At 38.6% G+C, this 18,624-nt stretch overlaps 2 protein-coding genes across 3 annotated transcripts in view; both read right to left on the bottom strand.

The window, feature by feature from the left end:
* Window positions 1-18,624, bottom strand: part of LOC134848127 (copine-5-like) — a 546,303-nt gene that overhangs the window by 275,560 nt on the left and 252,119 nt on the right. The gene's annotated exons all lie outside the window — the stretch shown is intronic.
* The window catches only part of LOC134848439 (galanin-like G-protein coupled receptor npr-9), a 55,329-nt gene that overhangs the window by 14,425 nt on the left and 22,280 nt on the right, over window positions 1-18,624 (bottom strand). For both annotated transcript variants that reach the window (XM_063865898.1, XM_063865900.1), the window contains exons 4-5: window positions 15,009-15,214; window positions 8,647-8,831 (exon numbers count right to left, since the gene is read on the bottom strand). In XM_063865898.1, the coding sequence (XP_063721968.1) occupies window positions 8,647-8,831; window positions 15,009-15,214 (391 nt within the window). The remainder of the gene's footprint in view (window positions 1-8,646; window positions 8,832-15,008; window positions 15,215-18,624) is intronic.

Genomic DNA, 18,624 nt, shown 5'->3' with positions numbered 1-18,624 from the left:
AGGGCAACAAACTAGAGTTTAGGTTTGAATATAACGAAAACTTTGCAATCTCGTATTTTCTTTTTGCTATATTGTGGCCAACGTTGAGATCAGCTCTGTTGATCCATCAGTAAACTAACCAGGGCGGATTTAGGGGAAAGGGGCTGGGGGCGAACGCCCCCCAACCCTTCAGGGATTCGACCACCTGCCGACCCAAAGGGAAGGGTCCCCCTTTGTACTATTTTGAGATATCAATTTTCGGCTGACGGACCCTAAAATTTTTCTAAAGGCTACTTCGATACCACAATATACTAGTTTTGAAGATGGAGCGCTCGCCAAAAAAAAACAACATTTTTGTTCAAAAATTTCCAAAAAGTGCATTTTTAGCGCTAAAGCCAAAAAACGCTTTTTCTGGCCTGTTTTCCTGCGGGGCAGAAAAATTGGCCAAAAGGTGTCTTTTTAGAGAGAGCTTTGTGAGAGCTCGGAAAATCAATTTGATTGACCTTAAAAAAGTCGACACATTTTTCGAGACTGTTTTGAAAATCCGAATCACACCCCTCTCGAGAAAATTCTAGATCTGCCGCTGTGCAATCAAAAAACTAACATCATCTATAGAAGAGACTGTTGATTAAGAGAATTAGCGGGCTCGTCTACTGTGAATGGTAATCAAAAAATTTTGTTGAAAAGGAAATGCAAAAATTTCGTTCGAAATTGTTTAGCGACAGTTATGCAAAATACACTAAATTTAAATCAAAACAATCAATTACTGTTCAGACATCGTACCCGTCTAAACAGCTTTCAACTTTACAAGCAAAGAAACCGACAGTTTCAACCATAAAATTTTAGGTAAAGTCTTCAAGTAAGACTAAAGATGATGAAAATCTGATGCAAATTTAAAGCTAAATAAGCCTGGGGTGTCTCCTTTAATGTTTTGGGCATTTTTTTTTGAAATTCTAATCATCAGTTTCAAGCCATCCTGCACTGGAGTTCCATGAACGATAATCGCTTATATTGTCATTTTATAATCAGAATATGTGAAAATACAGAAAAAATCGATTAAAATTCATCAAAAATGGACTACAATCCTAGTATTTTTTGCCAACATAATCCATTATAATCGATTATAAACAATTATAATCCATTATAAATGGATTCTAATCATTATCATTTTTTGCGTATACTGAACTTGTGCGTAAAACAAAGGAGCAAAAACTACAAAAAATTTAATCACAAAATCTCTCGCCCTCCCATTTTCAAAAACAAATTTAAAAAATTTTACCAAAGCTTTTTTTTAAATAATTTTTTCAAATTCCAAAATTTATAGTTTTCCATCAAAAACTTTAATAGATTAAAAGTTGGCAAATTCAACCAAAGATCCAGCTACTTAAACCTTAAAGACAACAAACTACAGTTTAGGTTTGAGCATAACGAAAAATTCGCAATCTCATTTTTGCTTTTTGCTATATTGTGGCCAACGTCGAGATGAGCTCCATTGATCCATGAGTATGCTAACTAGGGCGTTTTCAGGGGAAGGGGGCGGGGGGCGGACGCCCACTACCTCTCAGAGATTCGACCACCTGCCGACCCAAAGGGATCCCCTTTGTACTATTTTGAGATATCAATTTTTGGCTGACGGACCCAAAAACTTTTCGTAAGGCACCTTCGTTACCATAATATGGTATTTTGAAAGTGGAGCGCTCGCCAAAAAAACGCTAAAGCTTTGGAAACTTTTAGTCCAAAATTTCCAAAAATACATTTTTTGCGCTAAAGCCAAAAAACGTTTTTTTTCTGGCCTGTTTTCAAACTTTTGCCTGCGGGGCAGAAATTTTAGCCAGAACGGATTTTTTTTAGAGCTCTGGGAGAGGTCAAAAAATTAATTTGATTGACCTTAAAAAAAGTCGAAACTTTCGAAATTTTTAAAATTTTCGAAATGGTTTTGAAAATCCAAATCCCACCCCCCTCGAGAAAAATCTAGATCTGCCCCTGTGCAAACAAAAAATTAACATCAATTATAGAAGAGACTGTTGGTTACGAGGATTAGCGGGCTCGTCTTCTGTGAATGCTAATCAAAAGTTTTGATAAAAAGGAACTGCAAAAAATTCGTTCAAAATTGTTTAGCGACAGTTAATACACTAAATTTAAATACACTTAATTTAAATCAAAACAATCAATTACTGTTAAAACATCGTACCCGTCTAAACAGCTTGCAATTTTACAAGCAAAAAAACCGACAGTTTCAACCATAAAAAGTTAGGTAAATTCTTTAAGTAAGACTGAAGATGATGAAAATCTGATGCAAATTTGAAGCTAAATAAGCCTGGGGTTGTCTCCTTCAATGTTTTTGGCAATTTTTTTTTAAATTCTAATCATCAGTTTAAAGCCATCCTGCACTGGAGTTTCATGAACCATAATCGCTTATATGGTCATTTTATAATCAGAATATGTGAAAATACAGAAAAAATTGATTAAAATTCATCAAAAATGGACTACAATTCTATTATTTTTTGCCAACAGAATCCATTATAATCGATTATAAAAGATTATAATCCAACATAAATGGATTCTAATCATTATAATTTTTAAATTATTATAATCCATTATTATAGATTTTAACCGCTGATAATTTTTTGTCTGAAAAGAAATTATCTCAATTGTTGTTTCATGTAGTTGCTACCTTATACGTTTCAAACTTTTTTTTTTAACATAAAACTTTAATTATTTAAATTTTCTCTACTTTTTTAAAACTACGTAAGCTCCGTCGCCTCTTTTAACAAGCACCCCCCTTTCTAGTTTATCTTTCTAGGAACAAAAAACTTGAGTAAGGGCGTTAAGATGCAGAATGGGGGTAAATGTGGGTGTTGTTCACACTGAGTAACCACCCTCCCCCATGCGAACGAGTTTCTCCCTAAACTATCCAACTCAATGATCACCTTCCTAAAATAAACCGTAAATGGTTTCAAACTGATGTTATAATTCTAAAAATTTCAAAATCGCCCAATGGCTCATAGTCATGTCAAAAATTAGATGCTCAAACATATTCGTTGAGAATTCTCGTCTATAACACTCCATAAAGAGCGAAAAAACACTTTTTTGGAAAATAATCAAAACATTTGTATCCTAAAGTTATTAGTTCTATCAAATAATTAGAATGATTTTTGCCAAAAAACCTTGTTTTAAATTTATAATTGACTAGGATCCTCGAGTACTGACGGTTCTCTTACAATTTTTTTAACGTGCTGCAGAGATCCATGGTCGAACAATTTTTTTCAAAGTCAGGCCAAGTAGTTTCGATCAACTATAAATCGGTAGCCGAGACAGTGGGTTGGAATGGAACCGAAGTTCGAGGATTCCGACCTTTGATTGGAAACCACCCTACACTAATCTGATTTTTTCAAAAACTCCTAACTTTGGTCAAGAGCTGGCAAAATTTTGCAATTCTTAACCTTTGTATAGTTCAAACCAAGCATTTCATCACAACTTTGACCTGATATATAATTAGGGCTCATCAATTAATTATCAGGTTTTACAAATCGTGTCGGTTGAAGCTTAACTAAAATTAAATCAAAATAACTTTCTAACAAGGATAGCTTGTTGTTGCGCAAGTTGAAATGAATTTCCCGACCAAATCATATAAAAATAAGCAAAAAAAAAAAATTTCGTCAAATTGGCATATTTTTTTAAGGATGGTTAGATAAATTTCAATAGTCTGCTAGGCGGTAAATTATAGTGTATCACAAACAAAAAAAGAGAAGAAAAAATGAAAACCGTACCAAATTTTCAAAATGTTTTGAATAATTTTTTTGGCGAGGAAGCTGTAAATGAAGCTTTTAAGATAATTTTTTTTGCTAAAATCAATTTTTCTTAGCCCTAATACCATTTTTTATAAATCAAACGATATTTGATCGCTTTAATAGCTCAAATTTTGACGTTTGAATCACGGCTGAAAAGTATCTTATATGCTATATCACTCGTACCACTCCAAGGATTTTCGCGTTAACTGAATTTTTGTGTAAAACAACGAAGCAAAAATTACTAAGACCTGAACACAAAATCTTCCGAACTTCCATTTTTAAAAATCAATTAAAGAAAATTTTATCAATGCATTTTTTTAAATAATTTTTTTTTGTTCCAAAATTTATACATTTCGATCGAGAAATTTAACAGCTTTATATAGAAATTTCACCCAAAGATCAATTTACTTAAGCGCCAAGGACAACAAACCACAAATAAGGTTTGAAAATAACAAAAATTTTGCAATCTCGTGTTTTCTTTTTGCTATATTGTGGCCAACGTTGAGATCAGCTCCGTTGATCCAGGGGTAAACTAACCAGGACGGATTTAGGGGAAGGGTGCGGGGGGCGGACGCCCCCTACCTTTCAGGGACTCGACCACCTGCCGACCCAAAGGGTCCCCCCTTTGTACTATTTTGAGAGAGCTCAGAAAATCAATTTGATTGACCTTAAAAAAAGTCGACTAAATTTTCGAAACTGTTTTGAAAATCCAAGTCCCACACCCCTCAAGAAAACTCTAGATCCGCCCCTAATGTAAGCAAAAAATAAACATCAATTATAGAAGTGACTGTTAATTACGAGAATCAGTGGGCTTCTCTTCTGTGAATTCTAATCAAAAATTTTGTTAAAAAGGCAATGCAAAAAATTTGTTCGAATGGGGATAGCTAGGTGTTGTTCCGTGGGGGGGGACTGTATTTGGGGGGTTGGGTTTCGGGCTAAACTACTTTAGTAAACATGGGGGTGGGCGTAGGGTTAAACGTTGGGGAGTGGGGGAGGGGGAGGGGGGTTCGGGCAAATGCGGATGGAGGACAAAGTGAGTGTGGAGGGTTAGTTTGAGTAGGTTTAGATTGCAAGTAGGGCTCTTTTTCCTTGCCCCCACCTGCAATTTTTGTACTAGTAAAGTTACTGTTTACATTGTCCGATCGTTACAAAAATTGGCATGCGGACTACTTAGGACAAATATATTTTGCGGTCATAATTAACCTTGTAAACTCACTCGTTACACCATGAAAATGATGGTCGTGTGAAGTGGGGGAAAAGGATACAGAGCCCATAAATGTTGCAATCTTTGCAAACGGTTTTGCTAAAAACGTAAGGACTATAATCCGTTACTTTTAGGTGAGGTCAAGTTACAATCAAATGGGAATTAAGGACAGTGTTAAGAATAACACCACTTGGGAGAGCGCCATAAGACTATAACATTGGCCAACCCTTAAAAACCTGCCGACATCACTAAACTAACCAGGACGTTAGAAGGATACAAATATATCAATAAATTTGTATCCTGAAGTTATTAGTTCTATCAAATAATCAGAATGACTTTCGCCACAAAACCTTATTTTGAAATTCTAGTTGTCTAGGATCCTCAAGTACTGATGGTTCTCTAACGAATTTTTTTACGTGCTATAAAGACCCATTTTCAAACTTTTTTTTTTCAAGGCCAGGCCAAGTAGTTTCGATCGACAACAAATCTGTAGCCGAGACGGTGGGATATATAAATAGGGCACATCAAATAATTATCAGTTTTTATAAATCGGTTAAAACTTGATTGAAATTGAAATGTCCGTTAAAACTTGATTGAAAATTATATCAGACCAAACTTCTAACAAGGATAGCTTGTTGTTGCGCAAGTTGCAATGAGTTTTCCGACCAAATCATATAATATTAAACATAAAGTTTTTTATTGCAAAATAGTATAGATTTCAAAGGGTTGTTGGATAAATTTTTATAGTATGCAAAGGCGTAGATTTTAGTGATTCACAAACAAAACAGTGAAAAAATGAACAAGGTACAAATGTTTTCAACTAATTTGATTTTATTTTTAGGAAGCGGTAAATGGAGTATTTAAAATTAGTTTTGTTTTGCTAAAATCAATTTTTCTTAGCCCTAATGACCAGTTTTCATGAATCAAACGATACTTGATTGCTTTAATTGCTCGAATTTCGACGCTCGAAACACGACTGAAAAGGTTTTTTTTTATGATATATCACTCGTACCGTTCCGAGGGTTTTTGCGTATAATGAACTTGTGCGTAAAACAAAGGAGCAAAAACTACAAAAAATTTAATCACAAAATCTCTCGCCCTCCCATTTTCAAAAACAAATTTAAAAAAATTTTACCAAAGCTTTTTTAAATAATTTTTTCAAGTTCCAAAATTTATACATTTCCATCAAAAACTTTAATAGATTAAAAATTGGCAAATTCAACCAAAGATCCAGCTACTTAAACCTTAAATACAACAAACTACAGTTTAGGTTTGAGCATAACGAAAAATTCGCAATCTCATTTTTGCTTTTTGCTATATTGTGGCCAACGTCGAGATGAGCTCCATTGATCCATGAGTATGCTAACTAGGGCGTTTTCAGGGGAAGGGGGCGGGGGGCGGACGCCCACTACCTCTCAGAGATTCGACCACCTGCCGATCCAAAGGGATCCAACTATTTTGTACTATTTTGAGATTTCAATTTTTGGCTGACGGACCCTAAAACTTTTCGTAAGGCACCTTCGTTACCATAATATGGTATTTTGAAAGTGGAGCGCTCGCCAAAAAAACGCTAAAGCTTTGGAAACTTTTAGTCCAAAATTTCCAAAAACGTTTTTTTTCTGGCCTGTTTTCAAACTTTTGCCTGCGGGGCAGAAATTTTGGCCAAAACGGATTTTTTTTAGAGCTCTGGGAGAGGTCAAAAAATTAATTTGATTGACCTTAAAAAAAGTCGAAAATTTCGAAATTTTTAAAATTTTCGAAATGGTTTTGAAAATCCAAATCCCACCTCCCTCGAGAAAAATCTAGATCTGCCCCTGTGCAAACAAAAAATTAACATCAATTATAGAAGAGACTGTTGGTTACGAGGATTATCGGGCTCGTCTTCTGTGAATGCTAATCAAAAGTTTTGATAAAAAGGAACTGCAAAAAATTCGTTCAAAATTGTTTAGCGACAATTATGCAAAATACACTAAATTTGAACCAAAACAATCAACTACTGTTAAAAAATCGTACCCCTCTAAACAGCTTGCAATATTTGTTTCTCATTTTCATAGAAAAAGGTACCTAACTTTGCAAGCAAAGAAAAAAACAGTTTCAACCATTAAAGCAAATTTGCGTGGAGTTGTTTCCTTTAATGTTTTTCGCAATTTTTTTTTAAATTTGAATCATCAATTTTAAGCCACCTTGCACTGGATTTTCATGAACAATAATCGCTTAAATTGTCATTTTTTAGCCAAAACTAATAAAATTACAAAGATAATCGATTATAATCCATCAAAAATGGATTATAAACCTAGTATTTTTTTAATCAACATAATCCATGATAACCGAGTACAAACGATTATTATTCATTAAAAGTGGATTATAATCATAATATTTTTGAATCATTATAATCCATTTTAATAGATGATAATCGATTATAATTTATTTTCTGAGAAAAAATTACCTCATTTCTTGTTTTGTGCAGTTGCTACGTATTACGTTTCATACTTGTTTACTTTTCACTTAGGATTTTAATTAAATTTTCTCTACTTTTTTATACTACGTAAACTCCATCGCCTCTTATAACAACCCCTCCCCTCTCCAAATTACCCCCCCCCCACACACACACACACACACACACACACACACACACACACACACAGTTTACCGCTCGTCAATTTACCCCCGCCCCTCCCCCACCCAGTTCACTCCTTCTCAGTTTAACTCCCACCCCATTTTAGTTTAATCCACCGTCGTGTACTGAACTTGAGCGGGGTTAAGAAAATGGGGGGGGGTGGAACAAAAAACTTGAGTGAGGGGGTTAAAACGGAGAATGGGGTTAAATATTTGTTGTTCACACTGAGTAACTCCCCTTCCCCGTGGGTAAACTGTAAATTGGGGGGTTCGGTTCCGGGGTAAACTACTTTAGTAAACATGGGGGTGGGCGTAGGGATAAACGTTGGGGAGTGGGGGAGGGGGAGATTGAGGAGGAGGGGGTTTGAGCAAATGCGGATGGAGGACAAAGTGAGGGGGGAGGGTTAATTTGAGTAGGTTTAGGTTACGAGTAGGGCTATTTTTCCTTTCCGCCCCCCCTGCATTTTTTTTTTTTTACTAGTAAAGTTACTGTTCACATTGTCCGATCGTTATGAAAATTGGCATGCGGACTAATTAGGACAAACATATTTGGTGTTCAAAATTAACTTTGTAAAATTACTCGTTACACTATAAAAATGATGGTCGTGTGAGGTGGGGGAAAAGGAAAAAGAGCCCACGAATGTTGCAAGTTTTGCAAACGATTTTGCAAAAAAATGTAAGGACTACTATCCGTTACATTTAGGTGAGGTCAAGTTAGAATCAAATGTGAAAATAACGACTGTGTTCAGAATAACATCACTTGGGAGAACGCCATAAGACTTTGATTAGTCTTATGGCGCTCTCCCAAGTGATATTATTCTTAACGCTGCCATTAATTTCACATTTGATTGTAAATTGACCTCACCTGAAAGTAATGTTATGATTATCTGCATTATTATTACAATTAGATAGTTAATTTGCTCCCATGCAGAACTTCATTGCATCATGACAACTTTTTTTTTAAATGTCTTTAAAAATTAGAGTTCAAATGTGGGTGTTGGGGGGAGGGGAGGGAAGAGGGGTTGGATGTTGAAAAAGAAGCAATGGTGAGCTGACCCTTTGAGATCCGCGCATTTGTGTGAGCCTGTATCCCGTAATGCAATAGAGTACACAGGAGATGGAAGCTGGAAGGAGGTAGAACAGAAGTCCGTCCATGTTGTTCCTCGTCAACAAGTCTCCCCATATCATCGTAGTACATGTACTCCCCCCATCCAACAAATTCTTACTCACTATCGCCGACGCTAAAAAAACTCAAATGTATACTACAAAGATTTACCAATGTCTTCCAATTGCTTAAAATTGCAATTTTGACACAATTAGCGTTAATAAGCTAGGGGGCTAAAATACAGAGACCCGTCTGTTAGATTTTTGAGGCTAAAAAACCACAAGTTAAAAGATAACTCTATTTTGATGAAATGATATAGGGACAAGTTTGAGTTATGTAAAGTCATTGGTTCCGTCTGGGGACCTGCTGCTGGTGACCTTGTGATCGCTATATTGTCTGGCGCACTCTGAAACAAAAGAGTGCAGTTTATTAGGTATTTTGAAAAAAACAGTTGCTTTTGAATTGAAAGATATTTACTCGTCAGCTAAAAAAAAAGTGGGGTAGAAGAACCCACTGAACATAATATCATTTTGGGACGCGCGCAAGCCGGAACCGCCCACATATTGGGAAGAGTGGATAATCAAATTCCACTGGGGAATGATTGCTAAGTATGATATTGATCCGGATGATTTTTATTTCGATGCTACTTTGGACGCAACGGCGATAGCGGCGCTAACTAAAGACTTGATCCGGAAAAAGCAATAGGAGTCGGAGAAAGAGTTGGAATCTAATTTGTACGCAGCTGAAAATATTAGAGACTTTTTCATCATAAACATAGGAGAATCCGATTGTCAACAAGTTCTGTCAATATCTAGAAGACGCCAGAAGAAGTTTATCGGATCACATTATGGTACGAACGAGGAGATCGCCCTTGCAAATCATACTCGGGGAAACCAGCATCGCCACCGCCACGCATGATCATCAAGCAGGAACCGGTCAGTAAAATAAGAAGAGGAGTGGGATACTTCAGAAACCGAGGGCGCGGGGGACGAGGATACGCACCGGAGGCGAACGTTACCGGATACCGTCGCTGCTTTAACTGTGATGCCTCAAACTTTACGTTAGAGCATTTTGCAAACTGCGCTGCGAAGGGCATAACTTGTAACGCGTGCCGAAAATAGAGCATTTTGAGCGAACATGTAGCGGTGTGCGTCGGAGTACTAACCAATGGCAGGGAAGAGGACAAGTAGGTCTAGTCCATGACGATAACGAGCACCATCAAAGCACACACAGTGTGGACAGCAGCTACATGCAAGAGGAGCTAGTGGGATGGGTCAATCAGCAGCAAGAAGGTGCTGAGGAGATATCCATCTTCTCAAGGTCCGACGATTACATGGTAATGTCGATCAAATGAAGAATTCAGTCGAGTTGAAAAACCTGAGTGCTAGAATCCAAGCAGAGGTGTCGGAAAAGAAAATGCGGCACTGGGTCGATAGCGGGTCCCCGGTTACAATCTTGTGCATGACTGATCTGAAAGCAACACTAGGAAAAGCAAACTTACATCTTCAACCGATTCGACAAGAATTTTTTGGATTACAACAACAATCGAATACATATACTGGGGGAAAATAGCGGTGAAGTTCGCATTCAATGGATGGGTGACACAGGCAAATGTGTCCATTATCGCAGTAAACCACCAATTGATCCTTGGGCGCGACTTGATGGGCACCCTAGGACAAAGAGGAGGAGTCATGGGAATAACTGGAGAGGTTAACAGCGACAGTGCAGAGGGGCTAGACGAATCACAAAAATTTTTCTGTAAGTAATATCCGAGTTTTTTTTCAAAAATAGTTAAATAATAGGGAACGCAAAGGTAAAGGCCAAATTTTTCGACGCGTTAAACCCAATAGAGCAAAAAGACCTCAGAGTGCCAATGAGTCTCCATTATAAGGTGAACAAAAAAATAGCGCGCCTAATTAAGGAAGGACACATTAACAAGTTGCAAGAATGTTCGGACAAGCATTTCTTGTCTTCAATCGTAATCAAAGCAAAGAAGGACGGAAGCCTAAAACTAGGACTAGAATCAAGGGAATTGAAAAAATAAGTACAAAGAAAAAAGTACCAAATGCCAAATATTGATGAATTACTGGACGGAATAAGTCAAATCATTGCAAAACGAAAAGCAGGAGATGTCTTTTTTACTACATTGGACTCAACATATGCATACGGATAAGTTGCACTAGATAAAAAACCAGTGAACAGTGCCATTTTTCATTAGCGGGGGGCAAATCGATGGGAACATATCGCTTCAAGAACGTGTTCTATGGGCTTACTTCAAGGCCGTCGGTATTTCAGAAAGTTATAGATACCTTCTCAAAGAACTCTCTCAAGCGAACGCTCTTATAGACGACATATTCGTCTTGTCGAAGGGAACCAAAATCGAACACAATGCATTATTCGACAATACTCTTTAAAAGCTGCATGTACCTAGTGCCACATTAAAACTACTGAAATGTGAACTTTCGAAAAGCGAATGTAAATAGCAAGTTTTCAAAATCGGGAAAGACAGTATTACACCGTTGGTTCGACGAACCCAAGCAGCCAAAAATTTAACTCCCACAAAGTCTAGAAAACAGTTGAAGTCACTAACGGGATCCTACATAAGTTTTTACGGAATCTAGCAGAAGTTATTTCTTCACTTCGGCGGTTATTGAGCTTAAATAATGATTTCATCTCGACTCCGGCGTGCGAAAACGCGTTACAACAACTAAAAAGGTTGGTTAAGATTATGGTCCAGCTTGAAAATTTTGTTATATACCGGGAAACTCGCATAGTCTGCGACGCCCCTAACGCTAGGGCTTGGTGGCCGTGTCAGAGCAGTGCGCTTCGAATAGGTGGCACCTAATATCATTTGCTTCAACATACCTCATTTTGGCAGAAAACAAGTTCTTTACGAAAAAACTCGAACTACTGGCTATAGCATGGGTAACCGAACAATTTGCAATTATTTTTCCGGGCGATACTTTCCAGTCTGATCGGATCATAAAACGTTATTAAACTTGTTAAGTTCGTCCCCAAAAGAAAATGAACTTTTTTCAGTAGACTAACCCGATGGTAAGATCGCTTATTACCTTACAATTTTGTAGTAGATAATCGCCAACTATCGAAAATGAGCATGGTCGATTACTTTTACGTTTTCCCTCAGCGGCCGCTCCGGAAACAAGTCATTCTGATGGAAGTTTTACAATAGCTAAAATACGGATGGTTAATGAGGCTTTATATCCTCGGGACCAGTTAAATCCTAGGGGTCAAACGGTGAAAAAAAATGCAAAAAACACCGGCGGTTGAAGGCGTCCCAACATGCGTTCGATCATGCGAGAGGCTCATATTCCATAGCAATCAAAGAAAATTTGAATATGCAAATTCAAAACCAAAATATAATCACTCAAAAGAGGGCGTGGTTGCTTGCAACCGACGGACAGCCATTTAGAAGCGAGATATTTGCATACTGAAGGATTTATGCAAATGTAGCTCAACGCAAGTCAGGCGTTGTTCTCAGTCAGCTACATACATTTGCTCAATTAAACATCAATCAAAATCCTCAGTTGTCAAAAGTCTACTCGCAACTCGCCAGAAAAACCCGATCCCAAAAACCTCAACAATTGTCATGGCATCAAACCAATCACGATATTTTAAGTTAGATGTTGTCTTAAATCACGAGTCAACCTCTTAGCCTCAGCTCAGGCTCCGATATCGAAATAACACCCCCTGAAAAAGTAAAGCCCAAAACAAACACTTCGAAAAAGTTGATAACTATCATCTCGTTCCTCCACCAGCTCCCAGGTCTCTTCTATTCCTTGTAATAAAGAAAAATGGGTCTAATACATTGTCTCAACGGATTGCAAAATCAAGAAGAAGCTCGAATTCCCTGAAATCTTGGACTTTAGGTTTGTGGAGACCAATCTCGAAAAGTACCCGATGTTGAAGACCACCAGAGAAGCGATCAGGGACTTAAACACAAGGGCACAAGTTATCACTCGGCTTGGTAGTGCTACGCGCGGCATTGCAACGACTTCTCAGTACGAGAAAATTGCTTCTGAATAGACGACCTGTTGGCGATCCCGAAGGATTTGGCTACGTCAATTCTGAACAGATTGCCTCACAATCACCACGGGCGGGACAAATTGTTTGCAGTTAGGAAAGATGTGTTGATCCCACTGATGCACTGAAACCTCTCAGCTACCGCAAAACTCTACAAACACTGCCTTTAAGGTAAAAATCTGAAACCTGATATACCAAAGGGAGACATGGGTACAACATACAACCCGAAGCAACCGAACGATTTAGTTGAACTGGTAATTTGGGGCCCAGTTAATTACATAAAAGGGCGACAAAAAATGACTTAGTAGCGGTGGACGCATTTTTACATTGGCCTTCGGCTTATGTTTGTTAAAGTCAATTTTCGAAAAAGGTACTAAAGTTCCTAAGGAAATAAATAGAAACACATGGGCACCCAAAAAAAAGTAGATATGGAGCAAGCGTCCGGATTCTTTTCAAACGAAACATTAAACTTCTGCAACTACGAAGGAATTGAACTTATAAAAACTCCGGTGAAAGATCACTGCGCTACGGGTATGGTCGAAAGAACCATCGGTTCAATGAAAATTTTGTCCTCACGTACCTACGGGAACACGGCAATCAAAAACTCAAGAAAATGATAGCAAGGGCGTTATGCGCATTGCCTTTTGTACCGCATTCCAAACTAAAAGAAAACAGTTTGAGGCACATCATGGAAAAGAGACAAACACCGTACTCCGAAATCTCACGAAAAAACCGCCACCGCATACCGACGGAGATCGGCAACCGTCACGGCATACCGTCACGGCATACAGACGGAAGCAGAATAGCCGAAACGCCAAACGCAGAAGGAACGAATGTCAACCGGGACCTAGGAGCGCGAGAGACAGAAAATCGATACAAGCAGCGACGAGTACAGCGAAGACGACGACAAGAATCAACGAGCGCAAATAACGAGCGGAGCGAAGTTGACGAATGAGATAACGGAGGGCGAAGAAAGTAGGAAGGACGACACGACCGAATCCTCGGGAAACGAGTGAGTGGGGACATCGGGAACGAACGGTTCGAGCAAACAGAGACCGGGGGAAACCACGCGACGTTCTACGAGGCAGCTAAAAGGGGTCACCAAGATGGGTGGCGTAATGATCAATCTAATTGATCGGAAGTAGTAAAAGATCTCGCCAAGAGAACCCACGGAGAGGGCCGGCAGCTAAAGCGGAAAAACTGACTAAATTATACAGGGATAGTATGTACCAGCTGGGTTCTGTAATGCTAATCACATCAGTAATGCTAACCACTCCCATATAAAATTTTGCCATTATCTTTTTTAAACGCTCTCTTCAAGCATGTGTTAATTCAACGGTAGGGGTTCGAATGATGAAAAATTTTCAACCACGCAGAATTGACTCAAACGGTAACAATTTCATATTGATTTAACGACTGAGAGCAGTGGTGAAGTACGGCTAAGTTCTCCGTCTATCAATCGAAAGGTCCGACGTTTGAGTCCCATCGTGTTCCGCATGCGTTGTTTGAGATTGAGGTTCCATTATCCAGCCCAACAAAATTACAAAAAACCCGTGTTATTTTACGTTTAGGGGAAAAACAATTACTTTTCGTGAAGAGCTGGACAGCTCGATTATTTGTACATTCTCTCGTGGATAAATGGTCTTAAGTTTTTAAAGCAGAATATCGAATGCAAAAAGTACACTTAATAGTAAAATACTATAGAAGCATTCCTAAACCGATAACGGCCACACGTTCTCAAGAACAGTTTGCGGCTTTCGACAGACAGTTTCGCGACACTTTTGAGTCGGGTTTCAAACTTCATTGTATCATTGTGACGTTACATTAGTTTTTGAAACAATAAGTCAAATCAGTTTGCTGGAAAAATCCGACATTTTAAAGAACGTTTTTTGGCTGAATAACTTTGAGCATGTTTGAAACTGTCAACCAATCAACGCGCTCTTAACTGTCAAATGTTCACACCTAACCCCCCCCCTCTCTCCATAATGAAATTCAGTTTTCAAAAACTGAGTCAGCATATGGTCTGTAAATACCCAATTTTGGTCGCTTCAGTCTAGAGTCTGGTCATAGTGCACTCTAAAAATGAACATGTAATTATACGGAAAAAAATTACGTAATTTCACAAGTGATTAGAAACTCGGCAGAAAGTGCGTGCCGCATGTAATAAACATGTCCAAACATGTAAAACTACATGTTTTTTACGTATTTTTTTTAGAACTCCCACGAAATATTTTCTGTAATTTGCATTTGTAGTTTTTGCTGCTAGACTGACATGCAATAGCGATGAAGAGAATGATTAGAGTGATTGTGGTGCAGATGGCGACTCTCACTCTGCGGGTGAGAATCTGCTTGACTTGATGGGGCCAGCACACAGCCAGATATCTGTCCAGAGCCAGCACCAGCACACAAGGTCCAGTAGCATACTGGGCTGAGAGGTATCGCAAAAAGTAGGCCAGACAGTTCGCCACTCGGTAATTGCTATAACAAACAAAGTGCTCGTGTAATAATAGTTTTTTTTTCTGTGATTCGCAGAGGATCTATGAAAGGCTATCCAGCCTGTCTATTTATAGTCAGTTTTTTTTCTAGTATTTCCTCACATTCCAGACTTGCATGTGAGGAAATATTCAAGTCTGGAGGAGGAGTTATTCAGTGAAGCGAATCTCTTTTTGTTGCGACTCAAGGTCAATTTTTGCGTCTAGAGCTCTTAACGTGGTACCACTATTGCAGCCGAAATTGGTCGGGCTGTCATAGGCCTGAAGCTAGAGGCCCAGTGAGAGCTCATTCTCACAATGTATGATTGCCATAACAGGGAGACGATTACTCGGTCTGACGATGTCAATGAGAACGCCTTATCACTGGGCTACGTGCCTCTATCAGGAGAAAATACTGAAAGTTCCGACTGCCACTATGATAACAATGCTTTTTTTAAATTTTAACCTCTCTCTCACTGAGATTGAAATGATAAATTTTAGTAACACAAAAACTTGACCAATTAACCTGCTTTACTTGAATTTTAAATTGAACTGACTTCTACCAGAAAATTTTGCTTGGGATTTGTGTTTTGAATTATGCGTTTACTTCTTTTCACGCAAAGATACTCTCAAAAGTGTTCAATTGGGCTTGAAAGCTATATCATATTAATATTCCTTCATACGTGATTCGATCGACGTTTTTAATTATCTTTGCTTTTTAGACTTGGATTATCTTTTGATCCACTCTTTATATTGACAAAATTAAAATAGTTCTTAATTGAGCTGAGAAAATTTAATTGGGAATAAGTCTTTATAAAATATTTTTAAAATTTTTCATAAAAGTGCTCCTTAATTCGTTTTGCGAAAATACTAGTTGTGTAAAGCTATTAATTATGTTTTTGAGAATTTTGAAGTTTAAGCCGCATTTAAAAAACTGGTTTGGTGAAGTTGCGGATAAAGTTAGGCTACATGTCGGATGTGTGAGGTCCAAACTACCCGTGCTTTTTGTTTGAACGTGGGTCAACATTACCTAGCCAGCGAAAATTATGAAAAAACTGCCTTTTATTTGTTGAAAAGGTAAAACGATAGTCGTCTAATTGTTAATTCCGATACAAGAAATAGTCAACTTAATCTTACAAAGTTAGCATAGAGAGTGGTTGAGAACAGTATCCAAGGGTGACAGACTGTTCCAAGGACAAACACCTGCTAATCAATTAGTCTAGCACAGAGAGTGAACATTTGATTGACATCTTCCGAAATGAACTAAATTACTCTATACAACACTTCCCCTTCGATAATGAAACCTTAGTTGAATAGAAATGATTTCACCTGTTGATTTTAAATGACTGAAATGATTGATCATGAATGGTTGAAAAGAATTACTAGCTTCATGTTTGGATACAATTTAGACTTTAATAATGACAAATTTTTAACAACTAAAAGATCACTGAGCAGTGATACCAATTGAGTTTTAAGTCACTAATGACCCACCCTCTCCCTGGGTTAGAGCAGTTTGAGCGAAAGTTTTACTAGATGTTGTAGGTCACTCGTTTCCTTCCTTGTTTTAATTGATGAAGTCAATCATTACGCCCCTCATCTTGGTGACCGCAGTTCTCTTGCGCCCGCTTCTTCTAGACGTCGTGGATGAGGTCTCGTCCTGGCTATCACCCTGGCTGCTGTATGAAACCAGCCTGGCTTTCTTTGATGAGGCTCCCTTCTTCTTACTGGTGGTGGTAGATTTCGACTGGTCCCCTGGATTGGACGTTCCTTGGTCCCTTGGATGATGATGATCCAACTCACCGCCTCGTGCCGGAATGGTGTCCTGGTCACTTCCAACATCGACGTCTGTTATTGCTGTTGCTAATCGTTCTATAGGTGCATTGGGGGTGGTAGTTAATGACTGCTTAGCCCGTTTTACCGAGATAATCGGCAAGTCTTCGCTGTCTTCCGATTCAGAGCCACTATTCTCAAATCGGCGCCCGATTCTTTCCCGTTGTTTTTCCGCAATTCGTTTTGTCAATCGTTCTTTAACTTCGCGCGGAGTCGGCGGTGGTAACCCTGGGTGAGTTGCTCGCTTTTTCACTCCACTCGATGGTACCGGTAATACGGATTTAGCTGCAACTTTCGATTTCTTTGGTTTGGGCTTTGTGGCCACTCCCGATTTCCTAAGCACAACCCCATTATCTAAAGTTAGTGTATGTGTACTCTCGGATCTTACTTTAGAGTGAAGTTGTTTATACCTTTTTAGGTTTCTGTTCCCAGTTCGCTGGAACAACAATCCAGATGGTCCCGGTTGTCCATTGGAGTTTGCACTTTTAAGTATCGACGGTTCGTCGTGTTGATTGGCGGATTGGTCCTCTGTAAGTCGTCGTGCATGGGTCCTGTTTTTGATATCATATGCGAGGTCTGATCTTACACTCCAGTTTGTATCGGCTGGTCGAGGCATGTCTGGCGCATTTGGATCGGCGGCATCTAAACAAGCAATTTTCGTTGTTATATCCAGTGACCAATCCAGATTTTGAAGAGATGGCTTTTTAGTAAGGTTCCGTAAAACTGTGTTCGCTTCTCTGCCATGGTGAGCTTCAAAAGGCGAGATTTTTAGTGTTGAATTTTTTGAGAATCTGAGAGCACCAAGGGGCCGTTCAACCATTTTCTCCAAGGGTTCGGTATTCTTTTCTCGAGCGAAGGTAAGGATAGAATTCTTAAGACTGCCAATGGTACGCTCGACGCACCCAGTTGCTCGATGGTCGTTTACTGGTGACTTAATGATTTCAATGCCCACCTCATTACAAAAAGCTTTAATCTCCTTTGACATGAAACTAGTTCCCTGATCAACGTGAATTTTCCGTGGCACCCCATGGTTTGTTATATAGCTCTTCAAGAACTTCAATATCTTATCTGACCGATTATTTCCACATACCATTGCCGATGGCCAACGAGAAAACCGGTCGACCGCCACTAATACATATTTTCGGGGTTCATTTAAGTAATTGATGGAGCCCCAAAAATCTAATTGGACTGATTCATTTGGTTCTTTTGGTTCCGGTACAGTTCCAAGTTGTTTTTTTTTTATTATCGTTTTTAAATTCTTACCAGCTGCGGTACATTCAGGACACCCTTCGGCAATGGAAGCTATTGAGCGGTAAATATAAGGGTACCAGACATCTTTTGCTGCATCGAACATATTTGATTTTCCGTGGTGATACGCATGGATTCGGTTATTAATTGCTGATTGAAGGTCAATTGGAAATACAAATTTTTCATCCATCCAGACTACGTTTTCCTTCACCGAAAATTCATTAACGAATTGAGCATAATAGCGGTTCATTTCAGTGATTTTTTCATGGATTTCAGGATCTTGTGTAACAATGAGATCGCGAATAGCGCTCAGCTGGGGGTCAGATACATAATTCGATT

Source organism: Symsagittifera roscoffensis, chromosome 6, assembly GCF_963678635.1.
Source record: "Symsagittifera roscoffensis chromosome 6, txSymRosc1.1, whole genome shotgun sequence".
Classification (NCBI taxonomy): Eukaryota; Metazoa; Xenacoelomorpha; order Acoela; family Convolutidae; genus Symsagittifera; species Symsagittifera roscoffensis.
This window is presented reverse-complemented; position numbering and strand designations above follow the sequence as displayed.